Source organism: Gopherus evgoodei, chromosome 6, assembly GCF_007399415.2.
Source record: "Gopherus evgoodei ecotype Sinaloan lineage chromosome 6, rGopEvg1_v1.p, whole genome shotgun sequence".
Classification (NCBI taxonomy): domain Eukaryota; kingdom Metazoa; phylum Chordata; order Testudines; family Testudinidae; genus Gopherus; species Gopherus evgoodei.
Window position 1 is genome coordinate 15,309,012 of NC_044327.1, and position 19,209 is coordinate 15,328,220.

Consider the following 19,209-nt stretch of genomic DNA (forward strand, 5'->3'; position numbering starts at 1 on the left):
GTTACCTGGTTGCAAAATAAAAACACTAACGTTCTGCATTTCTATCGTATGGTGCTTTGCTGGGTTTTACTGATTAACAGTGAAAATTTTACATACAGCTAACATTTTGTTTGACAACAACATTAAAGAGCGCAGTGTAACAGGTAGTATCTAACTGTTCAGTACCCTGGTGCAGAGAACCAGATTTCCCCATGCAAAGCATTTGATTTCCCTACAGAATTGCTGGCATGAAAAGATTAATCAACAGAAATGTGTTGTTTTGAGAAATTTATGTTTTTATAATATTTATTTGGTTAGACTTATCATCATTGCATTGAGGGCAGAGGGAGGCACAAAGAAACACAAGGATACGTTGAAAATAAAATGTTCACTAAAAATGGGAAAGAATCTCTTTTACTTCATTTAAAGTAGAAGCACTATTACTTTAAGGTTTAAAGGTATGTGTCTCTCTCTCCATTCTCCTGTGATTTACAAGTTAGTGAAAAAACGTAATAAAGATTTATAATAAGACAAACTTCCCTCCAGCCATTACTGTTACACCTCTCCCCTGCTTCTGCATTTCAAATGTCAGCTCTCTTGATAGGAATAAGGAAAGGATAGGAAAGCTCTTGCCACTACTGTAGGCTGCTTTTACTAAGATTTTATTTTTCTGATGTAGCAAATGAACCAAACAGTCTGCTTTTCTGTCTCAAAACTCCTTATATATCACTAGATAGTGGCATACTGTCCCATATAGATATTGAACTACAGAACTATGTGACTGTCAAATATAACCTACTTTGAGATCTATCTGTTTTAGAGAAAAAGTCTGTTGGTTCCTTTATGAAGTATCCCTGGATTAACATTATCCTACATCAAGTGCTTATTGGCTCTATTAAAAGAAAGCTTTCCTAGCACCCTTCCAATGTACAGTGCTTAGCTACTGATTTATCTAGTAATACCTTCCTGTAACCTATGGTGACCATGATCAATATTTCACTTTCTCAGCTGCAATTCTTGGCTTAGAAATGTGTCCTTTAGAATGACTGAATTCCCTGCATGACAGTGTGAGCTTTCCATGGTTTCGTACCTGGTATTGACTGTGCTGTTGCCTCAGCAGTGATGATAGGAGCAGTGTTAGGTTGTTGCTGACTAGAGCTGACTTCTGGCTCCGCGCTAATTGAAGGAGATAATGCTACTTCGCTGGCTGGAACCTGATTTGGCACGGGTTGGACAAGGTCTTCTGAAGCAGCTTGCTCTTCTTGTCCAGGGAGCTGCAGGGCTGATAAAGGAATGCTAATCTGTTTGCTGGTATTGGAGGTACTGACTGGCATCTGGAGCGCTACCTGTTGGTTGGCTGTAGGGGTGCTAGCTGGTCCTCTGTTTGGGGAAGCCAGAGTTATTCTTGCAGGCTTCTGAACTGCAGGCCTCGATATGACAGGGGGAGAAGCAGACACATTTTGTAAGTCTAGCTCAGCACTCAGAGAAGGCGCTACAGGGGGGGAGGGCTTAGAGGGGCCAATATAGGAAGGTCCAGCATGAGTTTGAGGCTTGGGCTTTGACATCTGCGTCAGCGATAATGCAGGTCCATCAATGCCACCAGTAAGTTCTGCATTAGCCACAATATAATAATCTTCAGGGATTTCTTGCTTAATCTTTTTGACGATCATGTTGTTACTGCTTTCATCAATGACCTGAGACTGGGAGCCTGAAAGAGATGATGAGGATTGGCCCACTCCAGGCCTTTTGCGGGAAATGGTTTGAGATCTTTGGGTATGAGGTTCAAAGTCACTATCCTCATCTGTCACCGAGGACTCGCAGACCATGTCAAAGAGGGTAGCCTCATCTTCGTATTCTTCCACGGCTTCATCTAGCTCTGAAGGCTCACTGCAGTAAGAGAAATCACAGGAGTCTCTGGTTCTGTTACAATCCAACTTTGCTTTCACCGATCTCCCAGGGTACCTCTCTACTGGGCTAGTCTGTGTCTCTGAGGGCACACCTATGATGCTGGGACTGTCCGAGTTGAAGCTTCTGTTATCCTGGAAACATACTCTTTCCTGGGACCCAGCCCTGCAGGTAGCAGTCAGTGGCCAATGATACGCATGGCCTGCGCTACAGCCCCACATAGCTGTCAGGTTGCCATGGGAACCTTCAGAAAGCAAATGCTTTAGATTTGGAATGAGGCTGCAGATGGTCCCATGGCTGTGGGCCCAACTGACCAGTTTGGAAAGGTTTTCAGAAGAGGTATGAAGGCAATCCTCCATGTTATAGGATCAACAACTCCTTTCCTAAAGAAAAGGAAATTAAAGGCAATTTTTAGGTTACATGTTTTCAACAGTTGTAACTGTGTACTGTTAAATAAGAACATAACATATTCTTTTTCTACAAATAAAGGACCTGAGACCTACTTCTATATGTTCCTTATACAAAAATGTTTACAAAGGCAAATAACCATATACAAGTTATAGGTAAATCATCTTTTTATCATATAATAGGCTCTAAAAGACACTTCTCAACATAGCATTAATTTTTAAGCTCCTTCTCTCTTCTCACTCTATCTATAAAATGCTGTCTTTAAAATAATAGGGCAAAAAAAATCTCTATGCACCTCAAATCTACAGTGAGATAAAACAGCTTTTTAAACAGGCAAGCTTGCTACTATTGACAATCAAATTTGACACGTTGTCACTCAAATCTAAAAAAATGCATATACAAATTTTTATATCTGATAGACTGAATACAAAAACAAAAAACCTCTAACTATAATTTTTAGCATGAATCTGAAACTAGCATTATAGGCACTGAGTCCAATCTTGCACACACGTTGATCACATTTAATATCATTCTTGAAATATTTCAAATGCATCTTCCTTTTTAAAGGAGATGCAAAGAAACCCATTTGAGGGCCTAAGATTGATAATCTTTCCTTGTACTAAAGACAAAGTAATTGTGTGATTAGTTCTTTGTTAGCTTCCACCTGGCTACTAGTAGCTGCTAAGTGTCCAATGACTAATAGAAATCCCTGTTTTCTACTAGCTTCAAGCTAGTTTAGAAGAGTGAATATTGGGAATACTGAATATTGAGAATATTGAGAAGTTTTATCAAACCTTCCACGTTCATAGAGCCAAATCTTGACTCCATTGGCATCAATAGCAAAACATAGCATTTGTCCCCTTCTCAAAAATGTCCATCTAGAAACCCAGAAACAAGAGACATTGAAATCTGAGGCCAAGTTAATAAATACTGGAAACATATAATTTCTGGCACTCCACACAGAGGACAAGAAATTGATGAATTTTCAGTCTTTTACTTGCCCCAAACTGCATGTCCTGCTCATGTTCCATCTTTCACATAAAGTTAGTCTAAGCCAAAGTCTCATCCCACTAGTGAGAACCCACAACTCCAATTGATTTCAATGGAAATTGAGGCTGCCAAGCAAGCATTAAACTGTCTAACAGATTTTATAATGGTTTCTCGGCCCCTTGCATCACATGCAGCCATAAAAGAGACAATCTGAGATGGGAGAGATGCTTCATTCACTTAAGCAACCAGAAAGATTCAATACAGGAATGGGAAGATTCAGAGCCATACAATGCTGGCATAGATATGTTAAAGAAAAGCAAGGAAATGGAACATAACTGAGCTAGAAACATAGAAACTGTACACAAGTAATTTCTCCATATAGTTTTTGGACTGTAGATATTTTTCTAAGCAGTTTGTTGCAAGTATTTTGATACTGAAGCTCCAGGAGTTAGTTTTTCATTGTACAATTAGATATAGTATTGCTATATTTCTGTTCTCTGACTGGATTAATATAATATTTAGAATTAAGATTTCAATGTGAATGCTCATTTTTACTAATTCAAAATATGCACTTCCAGCTAGCATCCAATGTTTGCATAAAGTTTACTATTCCAGTAGACACCTTTGCATTTTTGCCGGTAAACTTGTTCACCAGAATGTTTACAATTAGCAAAAACAATGAAAGCAAATTCACTTAAAAATTCAAATGAAAATTTATTTGTTGTGGTAGTTGCAGTACTTTTGAACACTATTTTGGACTTCATTATCTATAGTCAGTGTTCATTATCTTGTTATCCAAACCTTTTCACTTTTAATTAAGCAACAAAAATCTTCTTTGACCAGAGTTGGAAATAAGGTCCAGTTAGTCAAATGTTCAATACAGCTCTAGATTAATGACAAAAAAAACCCAAAACAAAAACCAACCAACTCTCACGTCAAGATAGAATCTGTAGATGAACCTAGATAGAGTCAAATGATCTACTCTAGCTACCATAATATCCGAGCACCTCATAATTGTTAATATAGTTAGCCTCGTAATATATCTATGAGGTGGGAAAGTACTACTATTCTCATCTCAGATTCAGCGAGACTGTGGGTGAAACCCTCATCTCTGTGAAAGTTATTTGCAAAACTCCCTTTGACTTAAATTATGGTCAGGAATTCACTTTATGTGACTTGCTTACATTCACACCACAAATCTATAGCAGAGCCAGGAACTGAACGCAGGACTCTGCTGCCCCAGTCTACTGTTTTAACCCGTTGGAAAATAAGGAGTACGTCAACTCTTTTAGCACTTCAGTTTTTCGATTCCCAACAGCAAGAGTTATAGGAACCTTTTCCCTATTGCCCTGCTTTCATTATTAGAGTGACATGATGGGTGAGGTGATATCTTTTATTGGACCAATCTCACCCACCTTCTCTCTCTAATATCCTGGGACTGACATGGCTACCACAATGCTGCTTTAATAATGGCAGTTATATGGCAAATCTAGCCAAACTACAGGGATTCTTAGAACATTCTCTGAAGCAAAAACTCTGAAAAGAAATATGTACGTTTGAATACACTTTCTAAAAAATGTAAATCTTTAAAAAGCTAACTTGACAGTATCCCTTTTTACAGTGCAATCTTACTTTCAAACTAAAGGCTATTTCAATTGCAAGAAAGGTTTACCAAGAAGGAATGCACATAACTTGAAATTTCATCTTTATTTGGCACAAAATTGAATTTAAATGACCTGAGTTGTTCTTCTAAAAATAACAGAGATTAAGTTTATGTTTATGTTCTCCAGAGTATATCACTGTATTCTCTAACTTGCCATCGGCTGCCTCCCCGGAGGTTACTTAATCAGAATATACCCGTGAAATTATAACATTTATAGAAGAAGAGATACATGGGGTCTGATTCGCTTCTCACTGACACCTGGTGTAACTCCATTGACTTCCTGAGCCAGTTAAATAGAATCTGGACTCTCTAATGGTCTCAATCTTTACACACTGGCCGGGAGGCATGCCTTTACTTTTTCCTTCTGGTGATTTCTGAACCCCATTGGCCTGACTTCTGAGAGATGCTGAGCACCTACAGATCCTGCTGACTTTAGCTGAAGTCATGGATGTTTTGCATGTTTGAAAATCAGGCCCTACATAGTTTCCTAAAACCAATTTAATGTTGAGCTCACTTGCACCTTATGTCCCATACCTCTACCCATCCCCACACAAATATTTTAGAGGCAAAAATAATAAGAATATTGCTTGAAGATATGTATATTGTTACTGATCTTCTCTTGATAATGCATCAAACTGACATTTAACCTAGTAACACCAACAGGTGAATACTTGGCCGCTCTGTGTGTGTCTCAAAGCTAAAAAATTAGCTAAAAAATTATGTAAATGTCAAGTACATTTTATCATTAGGAAAAGGCTGGCTCCAATTTAACAGCTCATACCATAGAAAATACCATTTTTATAATACAGCATCTTTTATTCCCAACAAGCTTTGCAAACTGTGGCCCTGATGCCACAATGAGCTTTGTGTGTATAAAGAACATAAGACAGCCATATGGAGCCAGATCAAAGGTCCTTCTAGCCCAGTAGCCTGTCTTCCGACAGTGACCACTGCCAGGTGCTTCAGAGGGAATGAACAGAACAGGTAATCATCAAGTGATCCATCCCCAGTCACCCAGTCTCAGATTGTGGTAAACAGAGGCTAGGGACACCATCCCTGCCCATTCTGGCTAATAACTATTGATGGACCTATCCTCCATGAACGTATCTAATTCTTTTTTGAACCTTGTTATAGTCTTAGTCTTCACAACATCTTCTGGCAAGGAGTTCCACAGATTGACTGTGCGCTGTATGAAAAAATACTTCCTTTCATTTTAAACCTGATTCCCAGTGCCCACCCAGAGGTCACTGCAGGATTGGGACCTACATGCAGAATAATAAATACAGTTAAGGGCCTGATCATGAAAAACCTGCCAGGCATATTCACTTGAGTAATCTTATTGTTTTCAGTGGCACTATTCAAGCTAGTAAATCCTATGCCCAGGACTAAGAATTTGTACAATATATTACAAATCTATGCTTTTTTTTAAAAAAAGGTGAAGTTATTGGTATTTCCATGAGAGTGTAAATGCACATTCTTGACATTTCAGGCCATATAAGTTTCACTGGCATGGTAGCAGAAAATTGTCTTCTGGAGAAAGTTGATTTAAAATGTATCTAAAAACGGGCAAAGAGAGCCTATTAAAAGTACAGCTCAGGACGTCAGACATGCCCATTCTAGATTGCTCTTCCAACTCTCTCCTCCCTTTTTTAGCACGAACAAACAGGATCTGTGCCCACCTCCCTGGTTCCTGAGGTCCCCAGGTGCAGTAGAACCAGTGCTTCACCACTGAACCTGAGAAACTCTTGCAGAGTGCCTGGGACTCAGCACACTGGATAGACCAGTTCCACAAGGGCTCCCTGCTCTTCCCCATGTAGGAAGGCTTAAGAGTCGTTTTACTGTGCAAAGCAATTATGTAAACGTGGCACCTTCTTACTCAACCATTCTCAGAATTCTGTCTGCTCACTTCATTGATAGAAATAAGCAGATGCTACCTTTGGCTCTTTTTAGCACTGCGGACAGGGAACGTGGAATAAGCCTCAGATTCTGTTTGCAGGAGCATTGTTCACGACAGTCCAATCAGCTACACCTGTGCAAATCCTCTGACAAGACCAGGCTTCTGGAGTTATAGCTAAGGGCATAACTGGAGGGCAGTGCTGTTGCACAGATGCAGTTGGAGGCCCATTTTGGCTGGCAGAACCTTTTGCTAGTGACAATGCAGAAAATGGAAAGAACCCAGCTTGGCCCTGGGAGCTCAGGTTGAGTCTGAAGGGCTGGAAGTCTGAAGAAAATAATATCTTTTTACTCGTAAATTGAGTGCATTTGATACAGAAGTTATTACAGAAACAATAAACATGGGACCCCATAATGCCACTTTTGCAGAGTAGGACCACAGTAGAAAAGATTAAGTATGAATCTGGTGGAACCACCATGCTGCAGACACACTGGCCACACCCTCCTGCAAACCGAAGGTGCAGAAACAATAGGGACTATTGCAATTCTGAATCTGCAGTAGCGTACAGAGAAGTTGCTTCCCCTAGTGCCCTATGCCAAACCTCTCTCTTCTGTCTCAGCAAATGGAAACAATTTGACCCTAGAAGCTTATTTTAGAAACTTCATAGAAGAGGGGAAAAATTATATTCAGTTGTCAGAAAAAAAGATAAAAAAGAATTGGCTTCCCAAAGGGGCAGTTTTTCCATTCATTCAGATGGCTCTTTGCTGGCTGGCAGTACAGTCTTACTTGCTATATCACATTGTGAAGGATGTTTAAGTCTTTCTGTCTAACTGGCAGGATTCAATAAGATGACTCATGCTTTACAGCCTACTCATATGAGCACTCGGAAATCAAACAGTAGCTGGCAAAACTGAGCTAAATCTCCAGTGTTAATAACGCTGGTATTTTAACTGCATTAAAAACTGCAAAGCCTTACCATTATAGAGGGATTTTCTGCTGGTTAGAGCCCAGCAATGTCTAATCCTGTGTGAATCATCTCCAGGTGCTGAAAATTCAATGCAGTAATCTGGACTCTAATTTAAGAATCAGGCTTGATCTCAGCATGCCTTGCCATATTTAGGTTTTTAACCTCATTTACTACCAGCTGCTATGGTGATTACTGCAAACTTTCATTTGAGTACACACCACGAGCCTCTCTCTGCTAGCCTGTGTTAAGATTGCAACCCCTTTCCCACCAGGAAAAGGAGGACATTCAATAAGTCCGCATTTGATTGTACAACCCCAGAAAGTGATTGGCTGAAACCAAGAACGTCTCTTTTCACAGTAGATATTTAATGACCAAACTATTTTAAATAATAGCAAAGGGATCTCTTACAATCCCTCTTTCCCGTTATAACATAGGAGCATGTCAGGCTGCCTCATGCAGGCAAAACTGTTGAGTTCTAACAGTCCAAAGGATGGCAGGAAGCAGCCCCAAAGTGCTCTCTCCTAGACACTACACCAGCGTAAGCATTGTCCAGTAGCTAGCCCCAGTATCAGTAACCAGTCTGACTTGAGTCCCTGCCTCACTAAACTACACTGTGGAATGCATTTGACAAAAGGTGCCAGCCATGTACCAAGGTGTCTCCTCTGGCCGATTGCCTAGAGGGAAGAATGAATACCTCGGAAAGGGAGGGCTAAAGAGAGGGGCAGGGAAGAGACAGTGCCACCTACACTGCATCATTTCCCCTTCCTCTCGGCTCTCTATGAGCTCTTCCAGTGGTGGTTTGACAAGCGAGGAGTGAGTCGGCCAGAGGCTGGAGAGGAGAGGGATGGGCAGAGATTTCCCTAGACCCCCGAAGGAGGGGTGTACACCCCCCCGATTTTCCCCAACACCCTCCCCCCAATTACATGCAGTGTTGCCAATTTAGTTGTTGGTTGTAAATTTGAATTGAAATTGAAACCTTAATGCACACTTTAGAAGCATGCACAGTATAAGAGAAAATACTCGTACCTGAGAAAGCATAATGAGTTTGAAAAGTATGAACATACACTAGCCTCCTCATACAGCTGCTATTTATGACAATGTCAGCATATTTGTTTCAGCAATGTTGGCTTACCCAATAATTTCAAATTATTATTGATCAGCAAGGTCTGAATGAGCTCTCCCCTGACAGCTAGTGATGAGTCAGGGGTGGGGGGAAAGGCTTCAGGATCAGACTGTATTTACAAGAACCCACCTACTCTGCCTAGGTATCCAGCAGACAGAGCTGTGCTGCCCAAGTGATCAGTTTTGGCTGGTGGTAGGTTACAAATCACTGAAGTATTAAATGTGAGGTCATGTTCTCCTGCTTGTCTGAGTAAAGGGCAGCGGAACTGTGCTTAGCCTGACTGAATGAGGCTTGGCAGTTCATAGCCCTGGGACCTCTGGGCTTGTCACATCAGTTATTAAAGTACCAAACTTCCTTGAGCCCTGGCACCTCTTTCATTACAAATTAAGCACTGGTCACCCTCGACTGAACTGCACTCCCTAAGCAGGAGGTTTGGATGCCAAATCCTAGTGAAGAGAGAGAGGGTGGGGTCAGCTTGTTTTGCTTGGTGGTGTGGGCTCTGCCAAAGAGTCACAGGCACTATTTGACCTGTCCCTCTCTCCTGTTTAGAGAGATGGAGCTGATTAGGCTCCATAGATAGTCTTTTGGTTTGTTAAATGACCACTAGAGCTGAAATCACCGATAATCAGGTCTAAGTGCCAAGACCTGCTGTGGGACAGTGTCTCTGTGGAAGAGATGGCCCAGCCTGCACTAGCAGCACGGTTCCCACACTGAGAGCTGAAATCACTGAGAGCTGGTGGAACCTCAAGAAACCAACTCACAAAGGTCACAGTGGCAGGTGGCAGAGGAAGGTGACAGTGCAGGGCCATTGGGGATGGAGCGGTAGAGTGAACAGTGGCATGACAAACAACAGTGGCCAGAGCACTGGACTATGTTTTAGTGACTTCACTCCAGAATGCTAGTAGGCCAAGATTTTAAAAATGCATTATTTGCCAAGGTCGTTATCTCACAACATCGCTTTCTCAAGAGGTCATTATCTTGGGGCATTTCTGTACTAAGCTTTTTTATTATTATAATTATTTTTGTGTAAGAACGGACATATTGAGTCAGAACAATGGTCCATCTATCCAGTATGTTGTCTTCTGACAGCGACTATTCCAGGTGCTTCAGAGGAAATGAACAGAACAGGGAACCATGGAGTGATCCATCCCGTTGTCCACTTTCAGCTTCTGGTGAACAGAGGCTAGGAACACTCAGAGCATGGTGTTGCATCTCTGCCCATCCTAGCTAACAGCCATTGATGGACCTAACCTCCATGAACTTATCTAGCTCTTTTTTGAACCCTGTTATAATTTTGGTCTTCACAACATTCCTGGCAAAAAGTTCCACGGGTGACTGTGCACTGTGTGAACAAGTACTTCCTTTTTGTTTGTTTTCAACCTGCTGCCTATTAATTTCACTGGGTGACCCCTGGTTCCTGTGTTAAGTGAAGGGGTAAAGAACACTTCCTTATTCATTTTCTCCACACCAGTCAAGATTTTATAAGCCTCTATCATATCCTCTCCTAGTCGTCTCTTTTCCAAGTTGAAAAGTCCAAGTCTTTTTAATCTCTCCTCATATGGAATCTGTTCCGCACTCCTAATCATTTTTGTTGCCCTTCTCTGTACCTTTTCCAATGCCAATATATCATTTTTGAGATGGGCTGACCAGAACTACATGTAGTATTCAAGATGTGGGCATATAATGGACTTATATAGTAAAAGTGGAGGATCTTGGTTTGCCAGACTGATCAGCTAAGCCAATACTGTCAATCTATATGAAAAGGCTGCAAAACACCATGCCTCTGGACTGCATCAACATGCAGAAAGCCTTATAAGCCAGTCACTGTCAGAGGCAATTTTAGAAGAATGTAATGAGGCTGTTAAGAATGCTGGAGACACAATACAGTTTATGTGAACCAACATGGCTGCAGCATCATACCACACACTTAACATTAACCTCCAGTTTATAGTGCACTGTTACTTGTCAATCCTGAAGTTCAACACTGGTTTCGAACAAGACTGGCAAATGCTCGCTATCTTTCTGAAACAACTCAGCTGACTCTCTAGAGCCATGAAAAGCTCAACAGTTGAAAAAGTGAAGAACTCTCTCACCTTATTCAAAATATGTGCATACATAGCTGATGAATGCACCAGAGCAAATAGGCATCAAGTATTAAGTCATTGCGTATGTTATCTTGATGTCTGTGATAGGCCAATAGATGCATTCTAGATGTTCAAGTTATAGAAGACACATCAGCTGCATCTGTGACATCTTAGAAGAGTTAAATGCATATAAATAGAACCCCAAACAGATGGCTGCTTGTGCATCTGATGGAGCAACAAACTTCTCTGGAAGACATAGTGGAGTACAAGCTTTGCTCAGAGAAACGTGTAACCCTCATCTCTCCTATCCACACTGCAGAGGCCATCTACTCCAGCTAGAGCTAGTACAAGCTGCAGAATGTTCAAAAGACATTAAAAAGCCATAAATTTAATGGCTTTTTATATTCTTTTTTTTTCCCAGCAAGAGTCCAAAAGGACTGAACGTCTTGGTAACAAATAGAAGATACGCTGGGACTGAAGTTCAGATTAGTCCAACTGGGAAAACCTGCTGACTTTCTCATGAGTGATCCTTGGCTGTTATCTTAAAATTACTGCAACCTTTATTAGTGGCTTTGGAAAGTATCCACCAAGATAGGACGGATCTAAGTAGTGAGGCTGGTGGACTACTTTTGCTACTACGTTCAGAGAAGACTATCGTCATTCTCTTTCTTCTAAGTCTACTGTTGAAACCACTTGGGTCATTATACAATGCCATCCAGGCATCTGCTACACCAGTAGTAGATCTTTGTCCAGCAATAGAAGCTACCCTTGTATCAGAGAGCTATCCATTGAAAGTGTATTGGAAGAAGCAAAGATTTCAGTTCAGATGTTGACTAATGAAGGTACTTATAAGGAGGGAAATAGAATTCTAGGATGGAGGCTCGCCAACCTCATCAAGAGAGCTTTAAACTAGGAAGTTGGGGGAGATGGTTGGGAGATGTTCAGGAGATCTCCACGCCGGAATATAACCTAGAGAGGAAAGTAAACAAAGTGAGAGGGGATACCCTTGCGGACCAAAGAATTGATCCAAGGAGGAATAGTGGAGTAGAAACCAGATTAACGGGTAATGCTGGTGGTAGAAGGTCTGTGCACGACGGGGGAAAGAAAGTCACTGACGCCAAACGCCAAAAATTAAAATGTCTGTACACTAATGCGAGGAGCCTAGGTAACAAGATGGAGGAACTGGAGCTACTGGTGCAGGAAGTGAAACCAGATATTATAGGGATAACAGAAACCTGGTGGAATAGTACTCATGACTGGAGTACAGGTATTGAAGGCTATGTGCTGTTTAGAAAAGACAGGAAGAAAGGCAAAGGTGGTGGAGTAAGCCTTGTACATCAATGATGAGATTAACTGTAATGAATAAGAAGCGATGGAATGGATAAGACAGAGTCTGTCTGGGCAAAAATCACACTGGGTAAAAAAGCAACTAGAGCTTCCCTTGAGATATTGCTTGGGGTGTGCTATAGACCACCGGGATCTGATTTGGATATGGATAGAGACCTCTTTAATGTCTTTAATGAAGTAAACACAAAGGGGAAATGTGTGATTATGGGAGACTTCAACTTCCCGGATATAGACTGGAGGACGAGTGCTTGCAAGAATAATAGGGGCCAGATTTTTCTGGATGTGATAGCGGATGGATTTCTTCATCAAGTAGTTGAAGTACCTACGAGAGGGGATGCCATTTTAGATTTGGTTTTGGTGAGCAGTGAGGACCTCGTAGAAGAAATGGTGGTAGGGGACAACCTTGGTTCGAGTGATCATGAGCTGATTCAGTTCAAACTAGATGGAAGGATAAACGAATGTAGATCTGGGATTAGGGTTTTCGACTTCTCGAGGGCTAATTTTGAAGAGTTAAGGAAATTATTTAGGGAAGTGGATTGGACGGAGGAACTTGTGGATTTAAATGCAGAGGAGGCCTGGAATTACTTTAAGTCACAGCTGCGGAAATTGTCGGAAGCCTGCATCCCAAGAAAGGGCAGGAGTTGTAGGCCAAGCTGGATGAGCAAGCAACTCAGAGAGGGGATTAGGAAAAAGCAGAAAGCTTACAGGGAGTGGAAGAAAGGCGGGATTAGCAAGGGAAGCTACCTTGGTGAGGTCAGAACATGTAGGGATAAAGTGAGGAAGGCTAAAAGCCGCATTGAACTGGACCTTGCAAAGGGAATCAAAACCAATAGTAAAAGGTTCTACAGCCACATAAATAAGAAGAAAACAAAGAAAGAAGAAGTGGGCCGCTATACACTGAGGATGGAATGGAGGTTAAGGATAACCTAGGCATGGCCCAATATCTAAATAAGTACTTTGCCTCAGTTTCTAATAAGACTAGTGAGGAGTTTAGCGATGATGGAGGGATGATAAACGGGAATGTGGATATGGAGGTGGATATTACTGCAACTGAGGTAGAGGCCAAACTTGAACAGTTTAATGGGACAAAATCGGAGGGCCCGGACAATCTCCATCCGAGGATATTAAAGGAACTGGCGCGTGAAATTGCGAGCCCGTTAGCGAGAATTTTTAAGCAATCGATAAACTCAGGGGTTGTGCCGTACGACTGGAGAATTGCTAATGTAGTTCCTATTTTTAAGAAAGGGAATAAAAGTGATCCGGGTAATTATAGGCCTGTTAGCCTGACGTCTGTAGTATGTAAGGTCTTGGAAAAAATTTTAAGGGAGAAAGTAGTTAAGGACATTGACGTCAATGGTAATTGGGACGAATTGCAACATGGATTTACTAAAGGTAGATCGTGCCAAACCAATCTGATCTCCTTCTTTGAGAAGGTGACAGATTACTTAGATAAAGGAAATGCAGTAGATCTAATTTACCTCGATTTCAGTAAGGCGTTTGACACGGTTCCACATGGGGAACTGTTAGTTAAATTGGAAAGATGGGGATGAATATGAAAGTTGTAAGGTGGATAAGGAACTGGTTAAAGGGGAGACTCCAGCGTGTCGTATTGAAGGGTGAACTGTCAGGCTGGAAGGAGGTTACTAGTGGAGTCCCTCAAGGATCGGTTTTGGGACCGATCTTATTTAACCTTTTTATTACTGACCTTGGCACAAAGAGCGGGAATGTGCTAATAAAGTTTGCGGATGACACAAAGCTGGGGGGTATTGCTAACACGGAGAAGGACAGGGATACTATTCAGGAAGATCTGGACCACCTTGTAGACTGGAGTAATAGTAATAGGATGAAATACAATAGTGAAAAGTGCAAGATCATGCACTTAATGATTAATAATAAGAATTTTAGATATACGTTGGGGACGCATCAGTTGGAAGCGACAGAGGAGGAGAAGGACCTTGGGGTATTGGTTGATAGCAGGATGACTATGAGCCGCCAATGTGATACGGCTGTTAAAAAAGCAAACGCGATTTTAGGATGCATCAGGCGAGGTATTTCCAGCAAGGATAAGGAGGTGTTAGTACCGTTATATAAGGCGCTGGTGAGACCCCATCTGGAATATTGTGTGCAGTTCTGGTGTCCCATGTTCAAGAAGGATGAATTCAAACTGGAACAGGTCCAGAGATGGGCTACTAGGATGATCGAGGAATGGAAACCTGCCTTATGAAAGGAGACTCAAAGAGCTTGGCTTGTTTAGCCTGGCCAAAAGAAGGCTGCGGGGGGATATGCTTGCTCTATATAAATATATCAGGGGGTTAACGTTAGGGAGGGAGAGGAATTATTTAAGTTTAGTACTAATGTAGGCACGAGGACGAATGGGTACAAACTGGATATTAGGAAGTTTAGACTTGAAATTAGATGAAGGTTTCTAACTATTAGGGGAGTGAAGTTCTGGAACAGCCTTCCGAGGGAAGTAGTGGGGGCAAAAGACTTATCTGGCTTTAAGACTAAGCTTGATAAGTATATGGAGGGGATGTTATGATAGGATAGTTTAATTTGGGCAATTGATCTTGGATTATCACCGGATAGGTCTGCTCAATGGTCTGCGGGGAGATGTTGGATGGGACGGGAACTGAGTTACTGCAGAGAATTCCTTCTTGGGTGCTGGCTGGTGAGTCTTGCCCACATGCTCAGGGTTTAGCTGATTGCCATATTTGGGGTCGGGAAGGAATTTTCCTCCAGGGCGGATTGGCAGGGGCCCTGGAGGTTTTTCGCCTTCCCCTGCAGCGTGGGGCATGGGTCGCTTGCTGGTGGATTCTCTGCAGCTTGAGGTCTTCAAACCAATTTGAGGATTTCAATAACTCAGTCCTGGGTTAGGGGTTGTTATAAAAGTGGATGGGTAGGGTTCTGTGGCCTGCCTTGTGCAGGAGGTCAGACTAGATGATCATATTGGTCCCTTCTGACCTATGAGTCTATGAGACTCCCTAAGTGAAGAGGACAAGAAGTGTTTGTTAAGCCAGCTGAAAAAGTACACAGACTTGATTCTTACAAATCTACAATAGCCATTTCTGGATTCTATCAACCTTCACCTGGTTTTTACTGATGCCTGTATTATAAAACACCGAGAGCTAAGTGGAGCAAGGCACTACCAGCAAAGGGGCTGCCATGTGATCAGGACAGAATAAAGAATTTGAACACAGAGGTGAACGAATGAAGATGTACCTTCAACTTCTTTATCATCACTAGTGGTTTGACCCAATTTTTGTGCTATGTTTCCTGGGATGAAAGAAGTAGGAATATATCTCTTGCTACTCCCAGTCACAACAGCTACAGTTCAATGTTCTTTTTCCTCATTGAATAGAATTTTGTGTCCTGAAAGAAATCGCCTTGTGCCTGATCATGAGTATGTCACGAAGGACTGGAAGTAATGGACACACAAGAAGACACCAAAGAGAGCAAGAAACCAAGACGGCTGTAGATGTTGTGCTTTCTAGTAGGTTTGAGTAGCCAACTTTAATTTCTGTGATGATTTTAAAACATGAGTTAAAGCTAATAAAATGGGGATGAAGCATTTTTTAGTTTTTACTATGGTGTCATACAGCTCTCATCCCCCGTGAATATTCCAACACCCCCCACCCATTTCAATTCCTGGGGAAAACACGGGGGATGGGAGAACAGCAACATCTGCCCTTTTTTCTGCCTCTAGTAGTGCTGACTAGATCACTGTTGGCTTAGGCAAAGTTCCCCTTCCTTAATCTGAAATCGCCCCATGAATGGGTTCTGCAGGCGGCGAGGCAACTGAGGGTCCTGGCTCCATTGGAGACATGCTGGCAAGGAACAGAAAGCAGTGAAGAGGCTAAGGGACTATACACAGAACTGGATAGATCTGTGAATATATGAGGTGAAGTACAGCTATGTGATATTATGCCATACAGCACCACCTGTGCCCTCCATGCCATGTACATGCCTGAGGCATGACTAGGGTGACCAGATATTCCGATTTTATAGGGACAGTCCTAATTTTTGGGTCTTTTTCTTATGTAGGCTTCTATTACCCCCTACCTCATCCCGATTTTTCACACTTGCCGTCTGGTCACCCTAGGCATGACCTGGGGAAATGGATCCAAGGAGGTAGGAGACTGCAGCAGTATGCAACACTTTGACCTCACAAAGCCTTGTAAGATAAGAATGGATTTCCTCTGATGGCTAACTCTGTCCAAATCAGCACTAACTCACGCTGAGCAGCCTGTAAGTCACAACAACATCCATTAGCACTTCTGGCATATCTTGTTGGACTTCAGTGCCTTCTGTATGGCCCAGGGGTCTATCAACACTGTTCCCATCTCATGATGGGAATTTCTCATGAGATTTGAGATATTTAGTGTTTTGCTTAAAGCCCAAGTTACTGGAGCCATGTTATTACTCAAAAACCAAGCTTTCATTAAAATAAACAAAGTAAGTTTCTAACCCTCCTGGTTGCAGTGAAAAGTGTGAAAACATGAACCCTAATGGCTCCAACACCAGAAGGCAAATGAGAAGACCCCCCTCAAATTTCTTATTTTTCAAAAAAGTTCTTGATTTTTAAGCCAATCTCATGATATTTTGGGCCTGACTCATGATTTTTTAATGTGTGGGACTGGCAATTCTGTATTAACCCCTACACCAGTGGGTTTCAAACCACTACTGAACACTTGCTGGTTGGTCACATCGTGCTAGCACTGCTCATTTCCAGCTGCTAAATCACACTAAGAAGCAGCTTGAAATACATCAACACTTCCTTAATATAACTCTTCCATGTGAGCAAACACTGTGGCTGCCACTGGGATGTTATTCCACCACCAAAGAGAAGGGAAGAGGAAGTTTCATTTGCTAGTTTCTTTATTTTTACACTTATAAAGAGAGAAATTTGAGCCCTTAACCCACAAGGCTTGCAACTTTTACACTAGCAGTTTTATTGGTGTTATATATACGTCTAGCTGATTAAAAGTTTTGGCCATTGGACAATTATATATTATTTTACCAGCTTGTTTATTTTCTTAAGTGAAATCTGTAATGCTTGTAGAACTACTGAAATTGACAAGCCTTTTTCTGTTTATCTGCAAACAGGGCAGCAGCTGTGCAAACTTCCCTCCAGTGTCCTGCTGCAGTCTCAACCCACATCCTGAAGCAAGCACCACTAGCAGTGAGAGTTCAGTCTCCATGCCCCACCAATTTTTGACCTCTTTGCTGAAGTTGCCACAAAAATGTCACTTGTGATATGGACCCTGATCATTAGGACCTAGATTGACAACGATTCAGTCATTTCACACAGGCCACCGGTCAGTTATCAGATAGTAATGACTAGGGTTGGGTGAACTAATTTTCTCTAATTTCAAACCCACTCAGACATTAGTGGTTTGAAATTTGAATTCAAACTCAAATATTATTGCATTTATATTCTGATTAAGAGAGATACTATGAAGAGAGGAGCAGAAAGGAGAAAGAAAAACTTGTTAAAAATAGTTGCTTGTAATAGACCATATGTAAGACACCCAATTGTGCCATGCTACTATTTGAGTAAACAGCAATTTCTCATCCCTAATAAATAGCAATGATTCTTTTTAATCCAAAAAAACATTTTTAAGGTAACTATTTCCTGGGGAAATAAAAGGTAAAAAGTACAGGGAAAAGGGTCATGGATTCAGGCTAGTTTTGCAAATCTCAAAAATAGTTTAACAAGTTTCCGGGCCTTGGAACTACAAGAGATTCCCCCAACCCAAATAATTAGACATTATTCCCCATCGACCTGGCATGGATTCCAACCAGCAGCCTAGAAATAGAAAGTGGCATCTCTCCATAATCAATCCATATAGCAGCTACACATCTGGGGATCCTGCATTATTTGTTAATGTTTTTAAACAGCGCCACAAGAAGTTATTTAGAAGCATACAATGATTAACAAAGAAAAACCCCATTTCCAAGTGAGTCCAATGTTTTGTGTCTATCAAATCATTTTGGGTAGCAAGAGTTTTCATTTTTAAATACGTCAACATAGAGGATAAAATCCTCACCCCACTGAAGTCAATGGGAGTTGACTCCAGTGGGATCAGAATTTCACCCATAACAAACAACAATGATAATACCAGTAACAGATATAGTAAGTGGTACTAAGAATTCTTCTTTTCCAGAATGGGATGTTAAAAAGTGGCACATCTTAATGGACAATATAGTTTTCCATTCATTAAAATATCATGGCACTCTGCCACACCCTTTCCATGGGCCTACAGCTATTCCTCAGTCGATGGCATGTCTTCAGGGAAGCTTCTTTCACTGCCAAGTATGGCATGGTTTCAACTACAACTGCCAGCACAACAAATGCTTAACAGGCAGCAAACAGTTTTGCTGAGGGAGATTCCTTCAGCCAGCTGAAGAAGATGATGATTTATTTTGACTTTGATTTATTTTGACTTTGAACAGGCTAATATCATCAGGTTATTAGCCCAAGAGCATTTGGTATTTTCACAAAATTAAACCCTCTACAAACCCACTAACAGAACTGGCTGAGAATTTTCCCCCCTACCCCCATTAAAAACATTATGAAACAATGTGTTGGCTTGTTTTTATTTCTAAGTGGCTATATCCACTTCACTCTGCTCACACTGAAACAAGGTCAGTATGTAGGCCTTGAACCTGCCTAGTGCAGCTGCAAGATTGCAGAAGCGTGTTGTGGTATAAATGCAAGGTAAAAAGAGAGGGTGAGCAGTTCAGGAAGTGAAGTGCAGAGGAATGATAGCAGTGCTGCAGAGATGATCATTTACTCAGCAGTCCCCAACCTTCTCGTCTGGCAGGCGCCAGATGGAGGACCATGGCGGT

The 19,209-nt window shown here is 41.6% G+C and overlaps 1 protein-coding gene across 6 annotated transcripts in view; it reads right to left on the reverse strand.

The window, feature by feature from the left end:
• KIAA1958 (KIAA1958 ortholog) overlaps positions 1-19,209 on the reverse strand; it is a 126,025-nt gene that overhangs the window by 61,598 nt on the left and 45,218 nt on the right. For 5 of the 6 annotated variants that reach the window (XM_030566963.1, XM_030566960.1, XM_030566961.1 and 2 more), the window contains one exon: positions 1,070-2,267. In XM_030566963.1, the coding sequence (XP_030422823.1) occupies positions 1,070-2,243 (1,174 nt within the window). In that variant the 5' untranslated portion in view covers positions 2,244-2,267. Of the gene's footprint in view, positions 1-1,069; positions 2,268-6,879; positions 6,973-19,209 lie in introns of those variants that run through there. The other variant, XM_030566962.1, reaches the window with a different exon arrangement.